Below are 25394 nucleotides of genomic sequence, written 5' to 3'. Positions count from 1 at the left end.
TCTTCTCAGTTACACCATGAAAATAATTACAGTGCAAAGTGTGCTTTCTCTATCTCACATCAGGGCTGTCGCTGGGGGACACATCAACTTGGGAGAAAAGCTGTGATCCGCTTCCTCTTTCTCCCTCTGGCTGGCTGTACAGCTTCTGTGGGCTGTCTCCACATTAGGGCAGGCTGGGTCACTACTGGCATGCAGGAATGTCTGTAGAGGATACAATAAGGGACCAGGCAACACAAGTTCACCTCTGGCATCCTCTCTCCTCCGGTTTGATACCCCAGGAAGGAATCCAGCTTGTTCACCCATAGTAACTGCCTTGTCTCACATTTAATATGCTTCCTACAATGCTGGACTGTGCGATATCATCCACAATGTATCATGGGACTTTGAAGATCTTGCAAGGTCAGGCGGGTCCCGTACCTGCCTGGCCAACGTAATATGGTGCCAGGCTCCTCCCTTGCAAGCCAGGGGTTAAAAGTTGGGGGGGGGGGGGGGGGGGAGCTGCGGCTGCCCATATCCGGGCTCGTGCTGCAGGATAAGACAGGGGAGGGGGGGAGTTGGAGGTTTATTTTCAAACCTCTGCTTTCTAGGGAACCCATTGGTTCCCCTTCAGCTGGGGCAGATGGGAGTGGGAGGAGTTGTGGGAGGATCCCATGGTCTGGCAAGCATTCGTTTCTTACCTGCCGCTGCGCCTGGATGCTGATAAGTTTGGTTCCTGTTCCTCTGTGTATGCCGAATTGCTGTAGTTTATGGCATCTGAGGAAGCAACCATGCCAGGGGATGAGCCGATTGGGGAATTATGCAGTGGTTAAAAGTGTCTGACTTGACAGGTGTCAGGTCAGTGGTTCCTAACTGAACAACTGGGTGCAGTTGTTGATGGTGCAACTCCTTGCTTGGGCGGCAGCGGGGGTCGACGTGGTCGGCCCCTTGCTTGGCAGTGGCGGGAATCGTGGGGGGCGTGTTCATGATGTGACTGCATACAGGCTGGGATAGCCTCTGATTGTCCGTCTTGCTGGTTTGTGGCTGATGGGCGCGGGGGGGGGGGGGGGAGAGAGGGGTAATTGATTGTTACAGTGAGCTGGTTCGGGCTCCAGGATGTATGTTAATAAAAGCTGCGGCCTGTTGATCCCAACCTGTGTTAAGTGTATTTATTGGTTGTAAAGAGATGGGCATGGGCAAAAGCATCAGTCCTAGCTACCCATATTATGCTAATTAACATGGCTGTCTTACTGTCTCCATTTCATTGCTGTTTAAACTGTAAATTTTTTTAACACAGGACCAGAAAGTTAACCAAGTAACCTAGAGACCTAGACAGAAGATGCAAATTTTTAATTTTATGCTCTATAGTTTAGGGATTCTGGATCAGGGAGGTTTCCCTTCAGCCTAGGATAACAGAGCAGGGCCCAAAGGGGAAGAAGGAAGCCTTGAGAAAGAGAATTGCACTTAACTCTAAGTTGCATTGTCACATTTGATTGTTGACTGCATAGAATAGCAACGTTTCTTTGGCTGTTTTTTTGTAGAAAGTAAGAGATTTATAAAATATTTTGCCACAGTACAGCCTGGAGTCTATTTTCTGGCTACCCTCTGACTGCTTGGTACCATACCTCATTCCGGTGTTCTGCTGCAGCTAGGAGAAGGGGGGCATGCTTAATTGGACATTTTCTCACAACGGAGCTCTTGTTATGGTTTAGCGGTGTTTGGGTGGATTCTTGGGTACTGTGGCAGATGACCATGCCCACGGGGAGGAGCCCCGTGGGGAGCCACAGTACTGGGCTAGACTCAGGACGCACAAACACAGAGTTTTGTCTTTTATTGTACAGCTGATGTATACCACCAGAGGTGGCAGACGTGAGGTGATCCAGAGGTAGCAGTCCAGGGACCCTCGGCAAAGGGAACCTGTCTCACCAAGCTGGTATAGGGAGATCCAGATGTAGGTTTCCCAGCACGGCAAAGCTGTAGATGAGACAGACTGAGAATTAGATGGTAGCTGTAAGGTTGGCGATTCCACCAGGCTGAAGTAGATGGTTACAGGCACCAAGGCAGGGAGAGCAGGCCCTCGAGGAGCGAATACCTAATCCCAGTAAGGCACCTGAAAGGAAAGCAGAGGGTCCCCAAGGAGCAGGTACCCAGGGTTAGAGAATACCCCGAAGGGCAGAGAGAGCTTCCAGCGGCACCACGGAAGCGGCAGAGTAGCTTAGACCAGACGAGTCCAATCCTTACTAATTCAATGAGCTAGCAAACAAGCGTAGGCTAAATACCCAGATGGCGTGATGTCACTCAAGGGGGACACCCCTGAGGGTGGCACCACAGCTGGAATAAAGACGTGGGTAGCGCGCGTGCACCCTAGGAGGCCCTTGGGAGAAACATGGTGGGAGGCAACGGCATAGCAGTTCCGGGGACGCCGGAGAGAGCGGCTTGCAGACGCGGTGGTGGCCATCTTCCCAAGGTTAGTGGGGAGAGCAGAGAAAAAGGTGAGGCACAAGGGTTGAAGCCATCTGAGACTGAGGGACGCAACAGCTCTTACATGTTGGAGACCCACATGGGTGTCACCTATTGCTATGACATGCTGAAAGCAGAACCCAGGGGCTGATCTGGATCCAAGCATCAGAGAATGGTGACTTTTTTCTCTGGCACACTTGTTCAGGTCTGAAGGCACACTAGCTGGGAAACTGTGTCCTATAATGATTTGTATTTTATCATGATTTATGCTCAAAACATAATCTAAACCCTGATATGACAGAAGGCTAACCTGATTGAACAAACAAGTCAGACAACAAAAAGGATATTTATTTAACAAAAAGATTCATCAATAAGCATTCCTGTAAAAAAAAAAAAAAGTATATGAACTCTTCATTCAGTAACTAAAGCATCTCCTTGAGCAGCAATAAACTTCAACTGAATGTTTCCTGTAAGTGTCGATCAGTCTCTCACATCACCCTTGAGAAATTTTGGCCTATTCTTCTATACAGAACTGTTTCTACTTTGTGACATTTGAGGGTTTCCGTGCATGTACACCTCATATCAGGTCTTGCCACAACATTTCAATAGAGTTTAGATTAGGATTTTGACTTGGCCATTCCAAAATATGAAATCTTTTCTTCAGCCATTTTATAGCAGACTTGCCTAAGGTCATTTACCTTCTGCTCACTGATAGATGGCCTGACATCCTCCTCTAGAATTTTCTGATATAAAGCTGAATTCATGATTCTATCATATATGACAAGTTCTCCAGGACGTGATGCAGCAAAGCAACCCCACACCATGATACATCTAGCATTATGCTTGACAAATGGGTTGAGGCAGTGATTAGTTTACATTACATTTAGTAATGTAACTGAAATGTTCAATTTTTAACTAATCCATCCAGAGAACATTTATTATTTAAATATGTCTCGTTTATAACATAAATGTGCTAAATGAATTACAATATATAACATTTACAAATTTCAAACAATCATAAAAACATAATCAGCATTAGACATTTTACAGCATAGATAAATTATCAGACACTACACTTGACTTTCTATCACTCCAAAATATTAATCTAAATACTGCCAAAGGCCTCCTTAAATACGTGACCTTTCAAATGCTTGTGGAACTTTGTAATCATCCATGGACCGCAAATGCTCCTGTAGGGCATTCCAAAGTAAGGGGCCAATATAAAAGACCACCCTTTGTCTAGTCTCAGTCAAATATGCATCCTGAGCTGCTGGAAAAGCCAATAACAGTTTGTTAGAGGATCACAGTGATCTGGATGGTATGTATTGTTGCAAAAGATCAGTGCCTTAAAGACCAGAAGTCTTGTGAGTATTCTGGATGCTCTTTGATGAACCAGAGGCTGGCAGCAACATTCTTTTTAGAAAGCAGTAATTTATTCTAGCTATCTTTCCATGAACACCATTCCCATTCAGTTTTTTTCCTGATGGTTGACATATGAACCCTCATATTAGCCACAGAAAGAGAGGTCTGCAGATCTTTAGAGGTTAATCTGGAATTTTGTTGCCTTTGAGGATGATTTTTTGGTTTGCTCTTGGGGTGATCTTGGTAAGATGACTGCTCCTGGGTAGAGTTACTATATTTAACTTTTTATATTTATAAAACTGAAGGTGGATAGATGAAGCCCCCAATGTTCAGAAAGTCTTAAAACACTTTCCAGATGGATGAGCATCAACTAATCTTTTGCATAGATACTCTGAAATTTCTTCTGATCGTGGCATGATGAGTTCCTATTAACTTTTATGGTGAAGCTCAAACTCAGTTTTCTTGATGTCTGGGTATGTTGTATTAATCATAAGATTGAGACTTCTGTATTTGTTAAGAAAACAGATAGGAACTCCTTTTTACATTTTGGGAGTTTCCATCCGAGGAGACTCAGGGAGAGAGTGTGCCTATTGCCCAGTTTCTCAGATATAGGAGGATCTGTTTATCGGTCTGTGAATATAAAGCTAAGGCTGAGGTCTTATCTCAGAAATGTTTGATACGGCGGTACCCTAAAACAGTGGTTAAACGAGCATTTAAGCGCGGTTTGTATGCCCATAGGGACAATTTATTGTTGAAGGCTGAGAAAGAAGCTGTGGAGAGGATTGTTTGTGTGTTACCGTATTCAACGAGATGTGACTCTATACGAAAAATCATCAATAAACATTGGAATTTACTGAATTCTATTTCGGGTTGTGAGGAGCGCCTGGTATTCGCATTCTCTAAGGGTAAAAATTTAAGGTCCTGTGTTACCAATAGGGCGGATAGACAATTGGTGAGTGTTGATATAGATGAGGTATGTTCTGGGTGTTCAGTGTGTCCTAATAGGCTACGATTGGATAGCTATCAATATGATAAGCATCGAGATCCATATATATTCAAAGAGGAGTATACGTGTACTGCCCGGACGGTTATATATGGGGTATTATGCCCGTGTCAACTGTTATATATTGGCCATACGAAACGCCAAGTTAGATCTCGTATCATCGAACATAAAAGTAATTTGAGGATTAAAAAAGATGGAGTGCTATTGGTGGCACATTGGAACTATATGAAGCATGGGGTTGATCAATTAAAATTGTCATTACGCAGGTTAGGGCTAATGCCCAAGGTAATGTGACTAGCATTCTATGGAAATTGGAGCAGAAGTTTATATTTTGGTGGCGATCGGTGCAACCGCATGGTCTGAACATGGGAGTTGACTGGGAAGCATTCTATAAATATGTGGAGATTTTGGGGTGTTTGGCTGTATAGTATGGGTTGTGGTGAGTGGCAATGTTTGTGGTTGTTTTGGTTCAGTAGTGGTGAGGTGTGACTGGTTGTATGGCTCGGCGCGTGATGGTTTAGTATGGGTTATGAGTGTTGGATGTGGCAGAATGAATGGCGTATTGTAATATGGTTGAGTGGTGTGTGGTATGGTTAGGTGATTGGATGTTTGTGTTGTTATTAAGGATATACTTCAGTATGTCGTGGGTTTGAGATTGAATATATTTTCGCGTTGGATGTGGTGTGACATAGTGCGCGGTTTCAGTGTGGTTTGTTGTGATTGGTTGCGTTGTGGTACGTGTTGAGGTAGTGGTGGATGGTGTGATTCTATTGGTGGTTGACTGCATGTGGTTGCGAGATGGGGGTTATATTTGGAGTGTTACGCCATGCGATTGACTGCGCCTTTTTGGAAGAGTTGTCGGTTTGTGAGAAGGGTCGCGTCTGAATCGGTCTGCCGTTTTAAACTGTTTTGGCATCCTGACATTAAGCTGTACAGTCTGTAAGGTAAGGTTGGTGTTGAATAGTGGTTTGTGGTCAACTTGAGCTTTTGGAATTTTAGGAAGTTATGGTTGTATTGTGTACCTTGTTTGTTATAGGTACACAAGAAGTGGATTATTTGAGATGTTCTGTGAGCAGTATGTTGAATATACAAGAGTGTTGAAGAGTTATATAAAGGTGGGTTCTCTGATATATACATAGTATGTTTAGACCGTGTGTATAAAACCTCCTTGAAGTTATGATGTCATCTTTCTTACCATAGGTGGTGAATCCACATGGTGGGTGTGCAGCTGTGTTGCCTATTAAATTTGTGGAGGAAGTGAGGTCCTGGATACATATAATAGTGGGTAGGGGTTGATATTGGATTTTGTGTTTTTATGAGTTACTAATATATGTGTATTAACTCACTGAAGATAACATTTGTTGCTGACTCTTGTGAAGATGCAGTATTCCAGAGGGCGGAAGGCTGGAAGGCTTCGCTTCTCTTTGGTTGAGTCGGGAGTAAATCATCCCCTGAAGAAGCTGCGGTGAAACAGGGATCCTTGTTGGGACGTGGAGGATTGCTCCCACATAGACTGTATTTGAGGTTGAGCAGAACCAAATGAAGAGAATCTCATCCTGACAATTAGTGGTGATCTTAGACGGGGGTGGTTTTTAAAAAAAAAAAAGGGGGGGGGGAGTGTATGTGGATGAATGGCTGGAATGGGGTATTTTAAGATGTTGCTACTAATGTATTTGGGTTTTAGATGTTATGGTGGGATGTATATCAGGTTGCACAGATCTTTGCATTAATGTTAATGTATGTATTAATGGATACATTTATGAAAATACTGTATATGTATTGTATCAATATTGTCTTGTAACTGACAGATAATTAAGAATAAATTGTTATATGAGGATATGATGTATTAAAACTCTCAGATTGATGTTATTGGACTCCCTATATATGTGTGTTGTGGTGTAATAAGTAGGGGGTCTGTACTCTCTTATTTTGTGACTACCACACAAGCAGGCAGTCATATTGGGTTCTTGGGTGGGGGATTCAAGATGGCTGCATGAGTGGACGTGTCTCTCACTGCTTTGATTATTTCTCAAGATCTCCTTATATAATTTTCTTACATTATGCCTCATAAGAGAAAAGGGAAAGTTCATGTTTTTCCTTCTGAACCCTGATTCCCTTAGGACCAGCAATCCATCATTGAGTTTACCGTCCCTACCTTGGATTTGGGGGCATCTGGCCCCATTGGCGTGGCAGAGAAAGGAGCTTCGCTTTTACCCGAGGAGATATCCTTGAGCCCTCCGGACCAGAGACCAATGCTGCTGGCTTCTCCCCAGAGTGTCGCTAACTTTGCTGAGGCGCTGGGTGATGACCTCACTAAAAAGCCTCAGCTGGATGGAGCTGTCAGTGATCTGCCAGGGTGGGTCTCGAGTTTCTCCAGCTCTTCGCAGTTTGATCTGCCTGTGGAGAAGGAAGCTGTTGGTGGAACCTTACCCCCCAGAGTCATCGGAGGGGAATGTGCTTGTAGCTGGAGCTAGAGCTGAAGTTTTTTGTTCAGTCTTACGACCCCCATTAGAGATTATTAAACCAGTTGTGGTCACTGTCTAATCTCTTTGGGATTTGATTGCAGGTATGTCTCTCACTTTCAACGATTAATCCTGGCACTTAGAGACTGTTGCACAGGATCACCAACAGATTCTCCAGAAACATTCTTCTTCTATTCAAGCCTTGGGGAATGATATTAAAAGTTTGCAGGCCTCCAATGCCACAATTATTTGTGAGTGTATGTCTTCTCTCAGAAGGCTAGAATCTATGAAAAAGTTTTTGAGGCATTTAAACTTGAGATTGTTGAACTTTCCTAAGGTTCTTGGTGAATTGTCATTAATTACATTTAAGAGATATCTGGTTGAAGCTCTTAAAATCTGCTCTCATCAAATTCCTGCTCTCAAGAAGATATTGTTTCTTCCACAGAGATAAAGCCTCATCCAGTTTCGCTCTCCTCATAATGTGGTGGACTTTTCCAATTTATCTGAATATTTGGAAAATTCAACAATCAAAGTGACTAAAAGATCTACTTTGTTTGTCTCCTTCTCTGAGCAAGATTTAAGTCTAGTGATGAAACATTTCAAAAGTTTTGTTATGATTCCTGCCCGCGGAGCTACTCTCCGCAAGCAGGCCCCTCACCTTTTGTCGCTGCCTTCTCAATGTGGCTGCACGCCGCTGACGCTGGGCCTTCATTGTGGCAGGAGCCACAGACTTTGCCTGCCTCTTGCGGCCGTAGGCCGCCCAGACTCCTCTTCACCGTGGCAGGAACCGCGAACTTCAGCGTCTTCTTTGTGGCATGCCGCTGACATCTTTGCCATTCCGCAGCCGGGGAGGCTGCAGTCCCCGGTCTCTCCTGGCGGCCGGAGCTGACTTACAGTCCTTCTGCAGCGGCAGGAGCCGCTGCCGACGTCTGGGCCTGCCTGCATGCAGGCCCAGTTTCTCCAGCTCCTTCAGTGTCTCCGCTGCAGCATGGCCGCTCTCCAAGGTCCTGCCCCTTCCTAAAGGGCAGGTCCACGTGTCCTTCCCCTTCTTAAAGGGGCAGCGTAGGTGGGGTCCTCCTGGCCCCACCGGAAGTCAGCTTCTCCTGGTTTCCTGTGTCAGCCCTATATAAGGGCTTCTCCTGCACTCCTGTGTTGCCTTGCATTGGAGTTTCCTGTAAGTCTCGTCTTCCAGCGCTCTATCAGGTCTTTGTTCTTCATTGGAGCTCCATGTCTCGTCTTGCTTCCCGAGTCTTCTTTGCTTCCTGATGTTCCATGTCTTCATGTTCCAAGGTTCCTAGTGTAGGCTTCCTGATGTTCCGAGGTTCCGCTCCTCCTTCGCTCATTCTGAGTCCTCCGGACCCTCCGGCTCCTGTGGTTCTCCAGATGACACCTAGGCTAGTCATTGGAGTTTCGTCTCAGCTGGATTCCCTTCCTGCGCTTGTCCCACTCTCTGCGTGGTCAGTGACCAGCCTCTTCAGGTTATGTAGGGCGTGCAGTGGGACAGGGTGGTGCGCGGCCAGCGCATTGGGTCTGCCCGTGTAGGTGGGCTGTGAAGGGCGCCCTGAGAGACAGTGCCAATGTCCGAACCTTCCAAGCTTCTCGTCATGTCCAGATTGTTCCAAAAGTTCCTGGTCCACATCCAGAGTCTTCTCGTCTCGTCTTGAGTCTTCTGGGTCACAAGGCCTCCATCTGCCCTCATCCTCAGTCTGGCCTGCTGCCTCTTGCCGATACCTAGTGGCAGGTCCAAAAGGGCTGGGAACGGTCGGAAGAGTTCAATAACCAACATTGCGTTGTTGGTCTTCCAGAAGCATGCAGGTCTGGCAGAGGGTCAAACTCAGTCTTCACCCATGCTGGGACATGCCTCGCCAACCCACTGTGCTGTCTTGGATTCATCTGGTGTCATGCCGAGGCCCAAGGGCACACAATCCCCTCAAGTTGGGATCGCTCTCCTAGCGGTCCCTAACATAACCAGTTTAAGTGTTTCTTTTCATGGTGGCTTAGTTCTGGTTTATCCTGACTTAGCCAGAGCTATACAATTTTGTTGTAAAGCATTTCTGGATATGTGTCCTGAAGTTATTGCTTTAGGTTTTTTTGTTACGATATCCTTGTAAATGGGTAATTACGTTAAACATTAATACATATATTTTTTTTTTCCTGAGCAGTTAAGGGAATTTTTAGACGCTAGAGTGACAACTCCTGTAATTAATCAATTGATTCTGTAAGGGTCATTTGTGTTATGTGCATGGGGTAATTTATGCAGTCTTTCCAGAGAGATATAATGTTTAATTTCCACTGTTCTCCTCCTTTTTCCTTCCCCCCTTCCCTTATTATATGTGAGAGAGCATGTTTCTCGTTTCACTGTAGTTTCCTTTTTTGTGTTGTTTATTTAACCTTTGTTATATTTGTAAAGTTCAATAAATGTAAAGTAAAAAAAAAAAAAAAAAAGCTGGCAGTCATATTGAGAAAGAAAGGAAGAGAAGAGTCAAAGGACAAGAAGAAAGTACGTGTGCACATTAAAAGAGAATCACATATAGAGAAGACGACAGATTAAGGGCACAGAGCCAAGTTCACCTGAAACCCAGCAAACACTGCCAGCGCAGGTAACCTGTTTTCATGGAGCACAGCAGAATTCAGCTGTTACCCAGCAAACAGACACTGCAGGGGAGCAGTTCATCATCATCACTTAAATATTTCCTAGAAGCTCTACATATTGCAGCTGATTAAATTCTTTCTATAAACAAGGTTTTCTTCTTGCCTACTCCTGCTTGGGTGGATTCCCAACAATCCCAGAAGGTTCATACTTCAACAGAATTTAATTTGACAAACTTTATGGAAAATTCAGGTTCTGAGAACATAGAACATTGTACTTTATAAGTTTCCTTTGTTTCTGAGCAGGACAGTAGTAAGATTATGCAATTATATGTTAGTCATTTGAACTCTTTGTTATATGGTCAAACTAAGTTTTTTCTGATATTGCTAAAATACCTCAAGAAACAAAGGTGGTTTTTTAGCTTTGAAGTAGGATACTATTGCTTTAGGTGTCTCATTCACATTACAATATCCATGTAAGTGTATTGTTAAATTTAATAATGAACGTTATATATTTTTTGTGCTTAAATAATTGAAATGTTTTCTAGGTTATAAACCTGTTGGTTTATTTTGTAGTTCTCACATAGACTATTTTAGATTCAAGGATATAAGGTGATCTCTTTGTATGCTAGGTGGTTTCTTATTTAAGACTTTGTTTACTATCTCCTTATTTTTCTGCTTCCTCCTACATGTTTTGAAAATGTATAGGAAAACAAATATGTTTAGTTTCTTATTTTATAATTAATGTAAATTTTTTTTGTTTTCCCTGAATGTTTCCATGTACAAGGTATTTTTCTATGCTTTGTATAATTTTGAAAATTTAATAAAAGAGGTCCATATTCAGAAGCCATTTAGATGAATAACTCAAAACGTTATCCATCTAAATGGCAAATGTGGCAGTCAGCCACTTCTCCATCTAAATTTTACCCGATAAGTAGTTATCAGGCTATAATTTAGTTGAATAAAAAAGGGGCATTTCTGAGTTGTTCCAGGGAGGGGCTGATATATCTGGCTAGCCTAGCCGAATATTGGGTATATCCAGCTAAATTAGCCAGATAACTTTAAATCTGCTTCTGAGCAGATCTAAAAACTTTAAAGAAGTGAATCGGAACTGGAATCTGTTCGGATTCTGGTTCCGATTCACATGTGGGGGTTTTTTCCATCGGGCCCGATCGCGGTTTTGTTTATCGGCTGCACCCGAGCTGATAAACAAAAAACCCACCCCGACCCTTTAAAACTAATCCCTTTGCTTCCCCCACCCTCCTGACCTCCCCAAAAACATTTTACAGGTACTTGGTGGTCCAGTGGGGGTCCCGGGAGCGATCTCCCGCTCTCGGGCAGTCGGCTGCCACTAATAAAAATGGCGCCAATGGCCTTTGCCCTTACCATGTGACAGGGTATCCGTGCCATTGGCTGGCCCCTGTCACATGGAGGGAGCACTGGATGGCCGCCGACGGCCCAGGAGGTCGCTCCCGGGATCCCCACTGGACCACCAAGTACCTGTAAAATGTTTTTTGGGGGGGGGGGTAGCAAAGGGATTAGTTTTAAAGGGTCAGGGTGGGTTTAGGGGTTATTTTTGTGTGCCATTTTTCCCGCCCTCCCCCAAAACGATAAGAGAACCCCCACGATTAATATCGTGGGAGCCCCCGATTTCTGACGATTTTGAAAATATCAACGATATTTTCAATCGTCCGAAGCCCGATTCATATCCCTACTAAACTTATCTGGCCTTCTGTGGCCAGATAACGTGCTATTTAACCAGATATCTTTAAAAAATAAAAGGTGAGGTGAAAGAGGCTATTTTAGCCAAAAGATCTTCATTCAAAAATTGGAAGAAGGATCCAACAGAAGAAAATAGGATAAAGCATAAACGTTGGCAAGTTAAATGTAAGACATTGATAAGACAGGCTAAGAGAGATTTTGAAAAGAAGCTGGCCGTAGAGGCAAAAACTCAAAGTAAAAACTTTTAAAAATATATCCAAAGCAGAAAGCCTGTGAAGGAGTCAATTGGACCATTAGTTGGTCGAGGAGTTAAAGGGGCACTTAGAGAAGATAAGGCCATCGCGGAAAGCTTAAACGATTTCTTTGCTTCAGTGTTTACTGAAGAGGATGTTGGGGAGATACCTGTATCAGGGAAGGTTTTCATGGGTAATGATTCAGATGGACTGAACCAAATCACGGTAAACCCAGAAGATGTGGTAGCCCTGATTGACGAACTGAAGAGTAGTAAATCACCTGGACCGGATGGTATACACCCCAGGGTTCTGAAAGAACTAAAAAATGAAATTTCAGATCTAGTAATAAAAATTTAAAACCTATCATTAAAATCATCCATTGTACCTGAAGACCTGAAAGTGGTTAATGTTACCCCAATATTTAAAAAGGGCCCCAGGGGCGATCCAGGAAACTACAGACCAGTTAGCCTGACGTCAGTTCCAGGAAAAATAGTGGAAAGTGTTCTAAAGATCAAAATCACAGAACATATAGAAAGGCATGGTTTAATGGAACAAAGTCAGCATAGCTTTTCCCAAGGCAAGTCTTGCCTCACAAATCTTCACTTCTTTGAAGGAGTTAATAAACATGTAGATAAAGGTGAACTGGTAGATGTAGAGAATTTGGATTTTCAGAAGGTATTTGACAAAGTTCCTCATGAGAGGCTTCCAGGAAAAGTAAATAGTCATGGGATAGGTGGCGATGTCCTTTTGTGGATTACAAACTGGTTAAAAGACAGGAAACAGAGAGTAGGATTAAATGGACAATTTTCCCAGTGGAGGGGGTGTGGGCAGTGGAGTGCCTCAGGGATCTGTACTGGGATCTGTGCTTTTCAATATATTATAAATGATCTGGAAAGGAATATGAGTGAGGTAATCAAATTTACAGATGATACAAAATTAATCAGAGTAGTTAAATCACAAGCGGATTGTGATAAATTGCAGGAGGACCTTGTGAGACTGGAAAATTGGGCATCCAAATAGCAGATGAAATTTATTGTGGATAAGTGCAAGGTGATGAATGCATATAGGGGTAGATTTTCAGACGAGCGCGAATAGCCTACTTTTGTTTGCGCTCCAGGCGCAAACAAAAGTACGCTGGATTTTAGTAGATACGCGCGTAGTCGCGCGTATCTACTAAAATCCTGGATCGGCGCGCGCAAGGCTATCGATTTCGTATAGCCTGCGCGCGCCGAGCCGCGCAGCCTACCCCCGTTCCCTCCTAGGCCGCTCCGAAATCGGAGCGGCCTAGAAGGGAACTTTCCTTTGCCCTCCCCTCACCTTCCCCTCCCTTCCCCTACCTAACCCACCCGCCCGGCCCTGTCTAAACCCCCATCCTACCTTTGTCGGGGGATTTACGCCTCCCGGAGGGAGGCGTAAATCCCCGCGCGCGAGCGGGACTCCTGCGCGCCGGGCCGCGACCTGGGGGCGGGTACGGAGGGCGCGGCCACGCCCCCGGGCCGTAGCCACGCCCCCGCACCCGCCCCCAAAACGCTGCCGACACGCCCCCGAAACGCCGCGACGACCGGGCCCGCCCCCCCGACACGCCCCCGACACGCCCCCCTCCGAGAACCCCGGGACTTACGCGAGTCCCGGGGCTCTGCGCGCGCCGGGAGGCCTATGTAAAATAGGCTTCCCGGCGCGCAGGGCCCTGCTCGCGTAAATCCGCCCGGTTTTGGGCGGATTTACGCGAGCAGGGCTCTGAAAATCCGCCCCATAGGGAAAAATAACCCATGCTATAGTTACACGATGTTAGGTTCCACATTTACCCAGGAAAAAGATCTAGGCATCATAGTGGATAATCCATTGAAATCTTAGGCTCAGTGAGCTGCGTCAGTCTAAAAAGCAAACAAATGTTAGGAATTATTAGGAAGGGAATGGTGAATAAAATGGAAAATGTCATAATGCCTCTATATCGTTGCATAATGAGACCGCACCTTGAATACTGTGAACAATTCTGGCACCACATCTCATAAAAGATATAGTTGCGATGGAGAAGGTACAGAGAAGGGCGACCAAAATGATAAAGGGACTGGAACAGCTCCCCTTTAGAGGAAAGACTAAGGAGGACTTTTCAGCTTGGAGAAGAGACGGCTGAGGGGCGATATGATAGAGGTGTTTAAAATCATGAGAGATCTAGAACGGGTAAATGTAAATTGGTTATTTACTCTTTCAGATAATAAAAGGACTAGGGGGCACTCCATGAAGTTAACATGTAGCACATTTAAAACTAATCTGAGAGTTCTTTTTCATTCAATGCACAATTAAACTTTGGAATTTGTTGCCAGGGGATGTGGTTAGTGCAGTTAGTGTAGCTGGGTTTAAAAAAAAAGTTTGGATAAGTTCTTGGAGAAGTCCATTACCTGCTATTAATCAAGTTGACTTAGAAAATAGCCACTGCTATTACTAGCATCAGTAGCATGGGATAGACTTCATTTTTGGGTATTTGCCAGGTACTTGTAGCCTGGATTGGCCACTGATAGAAACAGGATGCTGGGCTTGATGGACCCTTGGTCTGACCCAGTATGGCACGTTCTTATATATTTAGGATGGTATATTCACTGGGACATTTATCCCGGTGAATATATGGGACAATTATCTGACTAACTTTAGCCGGTTAACTTGTCCATAAACCAGCCTACTAAATATGGACCCCATAAAGTTTAAATAAAATCATTACTTATTCATTTATATTTCCCTTTACCCCTTTTCAGAGCCAAAATGAATTAGAGCAGTAAAAAATCATTAAAGTAAAAAATAAAAATTTCATAAATGCAAAAATATAAAAATTACAATATAAAAAAAATATATGGACCAACTTACAAAGTCCTAACACACATATCAACTAAAACCTAATAAACAGACCGAAAACCAAAAATAAACTAAAAAAACAGATCACTCCAAAATTATGCACTGAATTATGCAAAATATATAAAGCCAATCAGTGAAGCACCTCCCCATTGTCAATTCCATCAGGCAGGTGCCAGTTAAAAAAAGAAAAGGTTTTGACAGAAGGAAATTATGTAAACACAAAACTTTTGGGATCTGGTTCCAGGGAGTTGGATAGATAACTGAAAAGGCCTGTTGTCTTATGATAATAAACTTAAAATACTTGGAGGAGGGGAGGAGGGATCTCTAGCAAGAAACCAGAGGAGCAGAGTCAGCGTGTAAAAGAATAATAAACAAGGTGGTTTTTAACTTTTAAATTTTTTTACGATTGCAGGGCCTTCCTCAGGTCACCCTTAGAAGAACAGTGTGGTAAGCTGAACACAAGATGGTTCTGAACCAAATAAGATGGGCATTCTTGGAGACAAAGAACTTTTATTGTTCAAAAAAAAAAAAAAAAGTATTGTTTGAACTAGCTAGCATTGTTAGCACAACACAAACTTATTGTTTCTATGGCCTTCTCAAATACTGCACCCAGCTGAGCAGTATATTTTGCTCAACAGGCTGTGTCTCCCAGCACATTCACTGTCACATGAACCTGATGCTAGGGAAACATCAACTTTTAAATCCTCCACCAATGAGACCCAATCAATGCCTACTTTTGGGATCTGGTGGACATTCACATCTAAGCTGGGAGCCATGACAGTGGAGGAGAAAGAAATGAACTAAGGGGAAATAACTTTAAGGATGGGGTTCTTCCTGCTGGACTTTTGTTTTTATATTGTTAGCTTGCAAAGCTCCATCTGCCAGCCTTTCCTCATGGAAAGCCATCTGCCTTCCAGGACCGACTGAGAAAAGTTTCTTTTTATATGGACATTGTGAAACTGCTACCAGCTAATACATGAAGGTAGATGGACTCCCTAAGTGTGTTGCCAACCCTGAGAGCGGACCTTGGACCAGACAGCTGGACTGCACACACCTTCCTAGATGGATATCTAAGACAGCTGGACTGCACACACCTTCCTAGATGGATATCTAAGATCCTGACTAGTTCAATGTTTCTATGCTGGGTATTTAGCTTTGCAATGCAAGTGCGGGAGGCATTGGTTGGAAGAGATGCTGGCACAAATGATTACAGGCATTCCTGAGTCTAAAATGATTTACCTAACAACTCCCTTTTTAATATATACTTAGCTCCCATTTGCAAATTAGGAAGCCTTGGAATCTGCTAACAAATACTGATGATATATAGCTATCCAAATTACCACCTTCTGGTCTGATTTTGTTTTATACCGTATTAATGTTTGAGTATGGTGAAAGGTCGGTTATTTGACAAGTGAGCACTAAACCTTGGGAAAACTGTCTATCATATGTTTATATCAAGCTGCAGTTAAATGTTTTTGTGTACTTTACTGCTGTTCTATTAGTTGTTTATATCAGTTTTATTTGTTTTATGTTATATATGTTGCTTTGGAATCTTCTCCAGGGCAGCTCTTTTCCATTATAATTGTTTTGCTTTGCCTTGGAGATTTTGAAGGAAAGGATCTCTTCTGTTGATCTTTGTTCATTGTAGCCATATTTTACCAAAGAAATGCAATTTTTAACAGGATATAAAAGTAAGGTCAGGGGAGCACATAAATTAGGCAACCTCGCCTCAGCAGTGCACCACGTGATTGGAAAGGAACATTTTTATTAATGTAATATTTTTGTGTCTTCCTTTTCTAGGTTCTAGAGTTGATTGTTTGAATTCCTAAGCATGTGTGGGGTATGGGAGGAGGTCAGGTGGCAAGTGCTGTGGAAAAAAGCACCAGAGGCAAAAGGTTAGTTTCACTTTGTCTGGAATGCTTAGTGGGGATGAACCAGCACTCATCTCCAGTTTGACATTATGGCTGAGGCACAGAAACAGCAAAAGCAAAATTAATAAAAAAGTTATGCAGATGGTGCTAGTTGTTTTGAAATTTTACATCAGGGTAAAGCACAATGCAAACTCTGGCATGAGAAGAGTGAAGTCTTTCAGTCAGAAAAGCCTCCTGAAAAGACACTACTCAAATATTTACAAAAAAAAAATAAAAATATATATATATATATATATATCAAAAGGAGCAAGAAAAAACAAACAAACAGTCTCAGCTGGTTTTTTTTTTGGAAATTTCATCTGGGTCTGGAAGTTCAAAAATGCCACCAAGAAAAAAAAAAAAGATGATGGGGGTCAACTAAAAAGCAATGCTGCTTTTTAGTTGTTTTGGCATGTTTATGTCTTGTTGTGTGTAAAGTTTTGTTATGCTTCACTGGGTACGTTGACTATAATCTGCTGAGATGGGTGGATCAATGGAACAGAAATTAGGGAAATAAAATAAATAATCCATTGTTCCAGATTAAGCGGAATATAAATATTTTAAAATAAACTGCTCTAAGGTACCCATCTAACAACATCCCTCCTGTTGTAAAGTTTAAGGCATGGTCAATACCAATATCTACTCAAATGAGGAATCTAGGTATAGTTCTTAAACATCACCTTTCCACGAATGCTCAGGTAAAAGCAATAGTAAGATCATCATACCTGAAATTATGGATGTTATGAAAGTTGAAACTACCTCAGTCATCAGGATTTTCGTACAATCCTATAGGCCCTGGTGTTAAAAGGCCTGGATTACTGTAACTCTGTGCATACTGGGCTACTTGCGAACTTACTTAGACCTCTGCAGGTGGTTCAAAATGCAGCGGTGAGCATTCTTACTGGAAAGAGACAGAGAGATCATATTACCCCAGTTTTATTCTTCCTGCATTGTTAAATATATTGGAAAATAAAATTTAAGCTGGCAATGTTGATTCATAATTCTCTTAACAGTGAACGGATAACATGCATACATGCTGCATTGAAGGTCTATAACCTCTGCCCCCTGAGTGTTACAATTTGCAAGGCGTAACCTTTTGGATATCCCTTTACCTCGAGTAGTATGGCTAGATGAAACTCATACATAAATGCTTGCAGTGACTGGATCAACATTATGGAACTTGCTTCCGAATGAGCTAAGAGATATTGACTGTACTCAAACATTTAAGAGATGATTAAAGTCCTTTTTCTCTAAGCAAGCTTTTGGGTCATCATTATGGTTGAGCTTGTCTATTATTACACCTATTATATCACTTACTAATGCAGGGAAGCTTTGAGTGTCGGCCGGTTTAGAGGTTCATGGGAATGATTTGTTTTGTAGTCTAAGTTTTGGCATTAATTATGTGTGTTACTCTATACTCTGCCTTGAATGGTGTAAAGAGCAAGCTAAACATATTTTTAAATAAATAAATAAAATTAACTATGTCCCATGTGCCTATCATTCATTGTGAATTAGTACATGTCAGCATAAAAATCATAAGGGAAACAAACAAGGTATACAGTAATTCTGATCCCTAATGAGCTTGGATTTTTGTTGACTGGAATCTAACTAGTCTCAACAAATATGTATGTTCAAATATTGTTCAAATTCCACCAAATCAGAGCATTTTTGTTATCTTGTGTATGTTATCTATGCTTCTGATTAATGCACAATATCTAACAAAAAATACCGTTGATTAATGATTAGATGAATATTCACCATTTGTTGTATTACAGAAACAAGGTTAAAAGGATTGGATTTAGTTTTAATGAATCAAATTACAAACCACTCATATAATGTCCTTTCAGTACCAAGAAAAGAAAAGAAAGACGGAGGCCTGATGGTTATTGCAAAAAAAAAAAAAAAAAAAAAAAAGATCTAACCCTGAAACAAATTCAAATATCTACTGTACCCCCTTTTGAAGCAAGTCTATGCAAAGCTAACCACCTTCAGTTATGGAACATAAAAGCTCACCACTCACTGAATTATTGGCAAACAACATAATGTTCCCACTTTTATATTAGATGGTTTTAATCTTCACGTTGACACAATACCATGCTCGGCCGCATTGAGACCTTTCTTGATACTCTCGCAGCATTAGGTTGGGATCAGATTATAAGCGAGCCAGCTCAGAGCAGGACATATGCTCAACCTAGTCTTCGTAAGCAATGATATAATCAATGTAACTAAAACTGTTACTAAATTGATTCCCTGATCTGATCATAAATTAATTCATGTTACACTATCACACAATATAAATCACCTCCCTATAAAGAGAACAAAAAAACAAAACAAAACTGAGGAGAAGGAGAGAGGGAGGGCTCCTACCTGGAACTGTTTCCTGAGGAGGTGAGGGTTTGCCCGGCCCCGAGGCTATCGTGGTGAGGGTCCCTGGCCCCGACGACGGTCAGCCCCGCCCACCAGTGACATCATTGATGCGAGACGCTGAGGCCCATAAAAATCGGCCAACAGTGGTGCTTGGTCGCCACCGGCACGTGTCCTAAGCCGTGCGTTCCCAAGGGGCGTGTGGCTTAGTTCGGCTTTGTTTGGATTTGGAGGATTTGGACAGAGCCATATCTCCTTCAGCAATTGTAAGTAAACCCTCTACATTACTCCATCTCCTCCGATAAGGAGTCAAGACTTTTATATTACATAACGTGAGTGTCTGGATGGACCTGACTTGATTTGATTAGTTATGCCCCATTCTGCCAGAAAAAGAAGAGCCAAGGAAAGAGTGGATCCCGCTTCTACTCCTGGTTCTTCTATAAAAGGCCCTATGGACACCCATGTGCAACGTACACCTCGATCGGATGTGGCACAGATGGAGAGGCCCCCTGAAGTAGCTTTTGAGGTCTCCCCAGCAGACCTTTCTTTATCTCGATCCCCGATCCAAAGGGAACCACCTGTTAATCCAGCTATATCCAGAGCCCAAGGCATGATGGGGGGAGGACTGCTTGCGGAAGTCGCAGAAACAGAGCCTTCCCAAGCGGGCCCAAAATGTCTGGAATTATCTGAGATAGTAAACCGGACGAAGTCCTAGAAGGACAGACCACCTCATTGAAACTGGTACAAGGAGGATCACACCAGGAATCAATAAAGTTGGATGACTCTGCTTATTTGCCTAAAATATTAGTGCCACAAATAATTAAACCTAAAATTGCTACATTGGATGTAATAACGGATGCTATAGTGAGTTTGCAAAATTCTGTTGTAGCCCAAGTTAACCCAATTGTAGAAAAAGTAAATAATTTACAAGAAAAAATGTTTAATATGGAGATAAGAAAAAGATAAGGAATTAAAAGATCTAGAGAAAATTAGGGAAGATTTAGATAGTTCAAAATCGATACAAGACACAATGATAAGAGAAAATCAAGTATTACAGACAAAATTGGAGAATTTAGAAATGTTAATAGAAAGAGAAATCTTCGATTTGTTAATTTTCCGATGTTATCACATATAATCACCTAAAGAAATGTTCAAGAGAGATTTACTTTAAATTTTTAAAATACCAGAAAATACAATACCACTGTTAGTTAAGGTTTATTACATTCCAATGTACAAAAAGAGAGAGCAGCATGAAGATCAAGAAGGAGCACAGGTTATGGATGAGTTAGAAACTAATCTGGATGTATCCATGATGTTGGAAACATCCGATAGTGATTTGGTGCAGAGTGCCACATTACTAACCACATTTGTTTTTGAGACAGATCGAGATTGGGTATTTCAACTTTTCTTTAAACATAGAATGGAGAAATTTTTGACATTATCTATAAGAGTATACCCAGATTTTTCCAAATTAACACAAAAAAGGAGACGACAATTTCTTTCATTTAAGGCGAAGGTTCTCCAAATAGGGGCAACCTTCTATCTTAAACACCCATGTAAATGTTGTATAGGATAGAAGGGTAATTCTTTTGTGTTTTATGCCCCCTCCCAATTATTAATTTTTTTGAGCGATAAAACAAAAGTGGTGGGTTCTGAAGTTGGAGATTCAACAGATATCATAAAAACAGTGAGCCCTATTAAAGTATAATAGTACGTTGATGTATGTATTAATCTATTTATTATGGATAATTGAAATATTGACTTTTTGCCTAAAACTGACTCCTTATAATTGAGGATTATAAAGTACATTGGTTAGAATTGCCTTGTAGTATTATTGTTAATTTAAATTTATTTTTCTGTACTAAATGCTTTTTCTTAATCAAGAATATTCTTGTAATGTTATGTTTAAAACTGGATAAATATTAAATAAAAAAAAAACAAACAAACATTTTTAATGTCGTAAGCCCATAAAAACCGAAGGCTTAGTAAAGAGGCTATCAGGAGCCCTTAGTAATATGTCCTACGATAATTTTGAAGCAGCAACAAAATCTTGGATAGATGTTACTACGATTGCAGACGAACTTACTCCTGTTATCAGCAAGAACATGAATGGAAAAAGGACAAATACTCCATGGTATACCCATGAGGTAAGAGCATTTAAAAGACTGCTCAGAAAGAAAGAAAGACTATGGCAAAAAAATCCTTCCCATCAGATACTGGGAGTATATAGGGCCCTCCTGTCCAAGCATAGAACTTTAATAAATAACACAAAAAGAATACTATGCCAACAAAATCCATGACTTGAAATTTAACCTAAAGATTTTGTTCTCTATAGTACAAAACAACTTGACAAAATCCAATCCAGAAGTTCAAATAGTGGATCTTGGGATATCAACAAATAATTTCACTTATTTTGCAATTTTCTTTAAGAAGAAAATAAAAAAATTAACAGTTTAACTACATCTCCAAATCAGAATATAACATTACAGCCCCATGATACGACCCCTTGGACATCCTTTCAGAACACATCCACTTTAGAAATTGAATTATAAAAAAACATGAATCCAGAAAAACCATCTATTAGATGTAATTCCCATAAAAAATTAAAGACAATTACAAATATGATTTCTACTTGTATTTCCAATATAGTGAATTTATCACACACACAGGGTGAAATGCCACTGCTATTAAAATGTGCATCCATAAGACCGATCCTAAAAAGTAAAAATGCTGACATTATTTTAAATGATTTTAGACCAATTTAAAATTTACTATTAATAGCAAAGAATCGAAAAAGTAGTAGAAGCACAACTGGTTGAACATCTTTAAGTGAACAACATTCTATTCCCAACCCAATTCGGTTTTAGAAATAATTTCAATATGCAATCTTTATTATTAGCATTAACAGATACAGTCTTGAGAGGTTTTGATGCAGGCCAATCATATTTACTAATCTTACTTGATCTGTCTGCCATATTCGACACTGTGGATCATATTATGATCCATAGGTTATCTGAAATTAGACTTAGTGGTAAAACCCTCCAATGTAAATAGCTCCTCTTACCCTGCCCCTATTTTTATCTAATTTTAACTATTGCCTCGGGCTCCCCGTTAGAGCCCTCTCTACTCTTGTTTTTGCTGGTTATCCACCCCCACATCCCTGTTCTATGTATTTTCTACCTGCTGTTATAATGTAAACCGACATGATGTGTATTTTAATGTCGGTATAGAAAAACTGTTAAATAAATAAATAAACAATGGTTTACACCATATTTAAAGGATGGTTCCTTTCAGGTAAAGATCGGTAATTCCCTATCACAAAAACTGACATGGATTTAGGGGTACAACAATAGATCCCTAGAAACGGGAGTGGTGCCAAGTGATTGGAGAAGAGCGGTGGTGGTCCCGCTTCACAAGAGTGGGAACAGGGAGGAGGCTGGCAACAACAGACCGGTTAGCCTCACTTCGGTGGTGGGAAAAGTAATGGAGTCATTGCTAAAAGAGAGAATAGTGAACTATCTACAGTCCGGAGAATTGATGGACCAGAGGCAACATGGATTCACCAGGGGAAGATCCTGTCAGACAAATCTGATTAACTTTTTTGACTGGGTAACCAAGGAATTGGATCGAGGAAGAGCGCTTGATATCATATACTTGGATTTCAGCAAAGCTTTTGATACGGTTCCGCACAGGAGACTGGTGAATAAAACCAGAAGCTTAGGAGTGAGGGCCGAGGTGGTGACCTGGATTGCAAATTGGCTGACAGACAGAAGACAATGTGTGATGGTAAATGGAACCTTCTCTGAAGAGAGAGCGGTTTTAAGTGGTGTACCGCAAGGATCGGTGTTGGGACCGGTCCTGTTCAATATCTTTGTGAGCGACATTGCGGACGGGATAGAAGGTAAGGTTTGTCTTTTTGCGGATGACACGAAGATCAGCAACAGAGTGGACACGCCGGAAGGAGTGGAGTGAATGAGACGGGATCTAAGGAAACTGGAAGAGTGGTCGAAGATATAGCAGCTCAGATTCAATGCCAAGAAGTGCAAAGTCATGCATATGGGGAGTGGAAATCCGAATGAACTGTATTCGATGGGGGGGGAAAAGCTGATGTGCACGGAGCAGGAGAGGGACCTTGGGGTGATAGTGTCTAACGATATGAAGTCTGCGAAACAATGCGACAAGGCGATAGCAAAAGGCAGAAGAATGCTCGGCTGCATAGAGAGAGGAATATCGAGTAAGAAAAGGGAAGTGATTATTCCCTTGTACAGGTCCTTGGTGAGGCCTCACCTGGAGTACTGTGTTCAGTTCTGGAGACCGTATCTACAAAAAGACAAAGACAAGATGGAAGCGGTACAGAGAAGGGCGACCAGGAAGGTGGAGGATCTTCATCGCATGACGTACGAGGAGAGATTGAAGAATCTAAATATGTACACCCTGGAGGAAAGGAGGAGCAGAGGTGATATGATACAGACTTTCAGATACTTGAAAGGTTTTAATGATCCAAAGACAACGACAAACCTGTTCCGTAGGAAAAAAATCAGCAGAACCAGGGGTCACGATTTGAAGCTCCAGGGAGGAAGATTCAGAACCAATGTCAGGAAGTATTTCTTCACGGAGAGGGTGGTGGATGCCTGGAATGCCCTTCCGGAGGATGTGGTGAAGACCAGAACTGTGAAGGACTTCAAAGGGGCGTGGGATAAACACTGTGGATCCATAAAGTCAAGAGGCCGCCAATGAAGAGTGGGTGACTCACCAGAATGACAGCTACTGCCTGGAGACAATACCCTTATTCAATAAACATACACATGCTTACTGTGACTCCAACATCGCTCTAAGCTTCAACAGCAAGAGGAAATGTGGAAAAATGGATTTACACTCACAAAGAGGGGAGTAGCTGGCTTGTTACGGCGGTTACTACCCCAACCAAATGTGTCTGATACTTCACTTTCGATGCATATCCAGCATGACTCTCTGCTTCAACGGCATGGGAGAAGACTGATACATCACGCATTTCCAGCATAGCTCCCTGCTTCAACAGCAGGGGAGAAGAAAAACAACCAATAAGGACTGTATAACATAGTCTGGGTAAAACAAATAAGCATGGGTGTAGCTTGCTTATTGCGGCGGTTCCTACCCCTACTACCCCTAACTAATCAAGCTAGATATTTCAATGGTGGGGGAGGAAGGTAAATAGAACCAAGAGCTAAGAGAAACAGATAAGTATGAGAGAAAAAATGTGTGAAGCTTGCTGGGCAGACTGGATGGGCCGTTTGGTCTTCTTCTGCCGTCATTTCTATGTTTCTATGTTATCCTTATTTGTGACCCTTTTTAACATCTATATGTTGCCATTATGCAAACTCCTTTCAGGATTAGGCATTAATTATTATATATACGCAAATGTGCAATTTCTAGTTCTGATTGAAAATGTCATAAAAACATACTTTGAAGCCGGTAGACATGTATATATCTACAATACAACAATTACTAGTTCATATGAAATTGGTTTTAAATAATTAAAAAACACATTATACTGTTAAACAGAAAATTACTATCAAAAGCGCCTATTTATTTAAAAACAGAATCCATGCAAATAAAGTTTACCAGCCATGCACATGCTCTGGGTATAATAATTGATGGCGATCTCAATATGAAGAAGCATATCAGTGACAAAATAAGAGCGGGCTTTAATAAACTACATATTTTAAGCACCTGAATCCTCTACTTAATTATGAAGATTTTCATTCAGTACTCCAATGATATTTTCCGATCTAGATTAGTGTAATGCTCTTTTATTTGGTTTGCCTGCAAACACAGTAAGACCATTAGTTATTGCAAAGTGCCACAGCCAGGGCCTTGATGGGCAACAAAAAGATATGATCATATTACTCCAGTACTCGTAGCTGTTCTTTGGTTACCTGTAAAATTTAGAATACAATTCAAAGTACTATGCTAATTACATAAAGCGATCAATAACGAAAAAAACAGAATGGTTAAACACCTCTTTGCACCTTTATAGTCCACAACAAAGCTTAAGATCTGCGAACACAGGTCTCCTAAATATTCCATCTGTAAGAACCGCACACTTAAGTGAGGTAAGGGAACAAGCCATATCAACTGCAGGAACTCTCTACCTTGTGAATTAAGACTGCAAAGAGATTTTCTGGGATTTAAGAAACATCTGAAAACCTGGCTGTTCAAACAGACCTATGAGAGCATTAATCTAAATTGAGTGAGCTATCAGAAATATGATAATGTAAGGAGAATTGAATTGAAAATAATACAAATGAATGAGGCTGTTTCCTACTATGAAACATTTTGAATTGTCTTAAATTTTTATTTACTAGGTTTTATGTTATCAATAATTTTAATGTAACCTGTAATGGTTGTTTTTTTAAGTGATTTTAATATTTTAACATGTTTTCTTTTTGCTGTAAACCGGCATATAAATAAATAAATAAATAAATAA

General features: G+C 41.5%; 1 protein-coding gene across 12 annotated transcripts in view; it reads right to left on the bottom strand.

The window, feature by feature from the left end:
• Positions 1–25394, bottom strand: part of CPEB3 (cytoplasmic polyadenylation element binding protein 3) — a 436394-nt gene that overhangs the window by 375803 nt on the left and 35197 nt on the right. For 9 of the 12 annotated variants that reach the window (XM_029609923.1, XM_029609924.1, XM_029609935.1 and 6 more), the window contains exon 1: positions 17290–17422. The exons of 2 other annotated variants lie outside the window; for them this stretch is intronic. In XM_029609923.1, coding sequence (XP_029465783.1) covers positions 17290–17332 — 43 coding nt within the window. In that variant the 5' untranslated portion in view covers positions 17333–17422. Of the gene's footprint in view, positions 1–17289; positions 17466–25394 lie in introns of those variants that run through there. One more of the 12 variants, XM_029609929.1, reaches the window with a different exon arrangement.

Source organism: Rhinatrema bivittatum, chromosome 7, assembly GCF_901001135.1.
Source record: "Rhinatrema bivittatum chromosome 7, aRhiBiv1.1, whole genome shotgun sequence".
Taxonomy (NCBI): domain Eukaryota; kingdom Metazoa; phylum Chordata; class Amphibia; order Gymnophiona; family Rhinatrematidae; genus Rhinatrema; species Rhinatrema bivittatum.
Note: the sequence above shows the minus strand (reverse complement) of the source record. Positions and strands in the feature narration are given on the sequence as shown.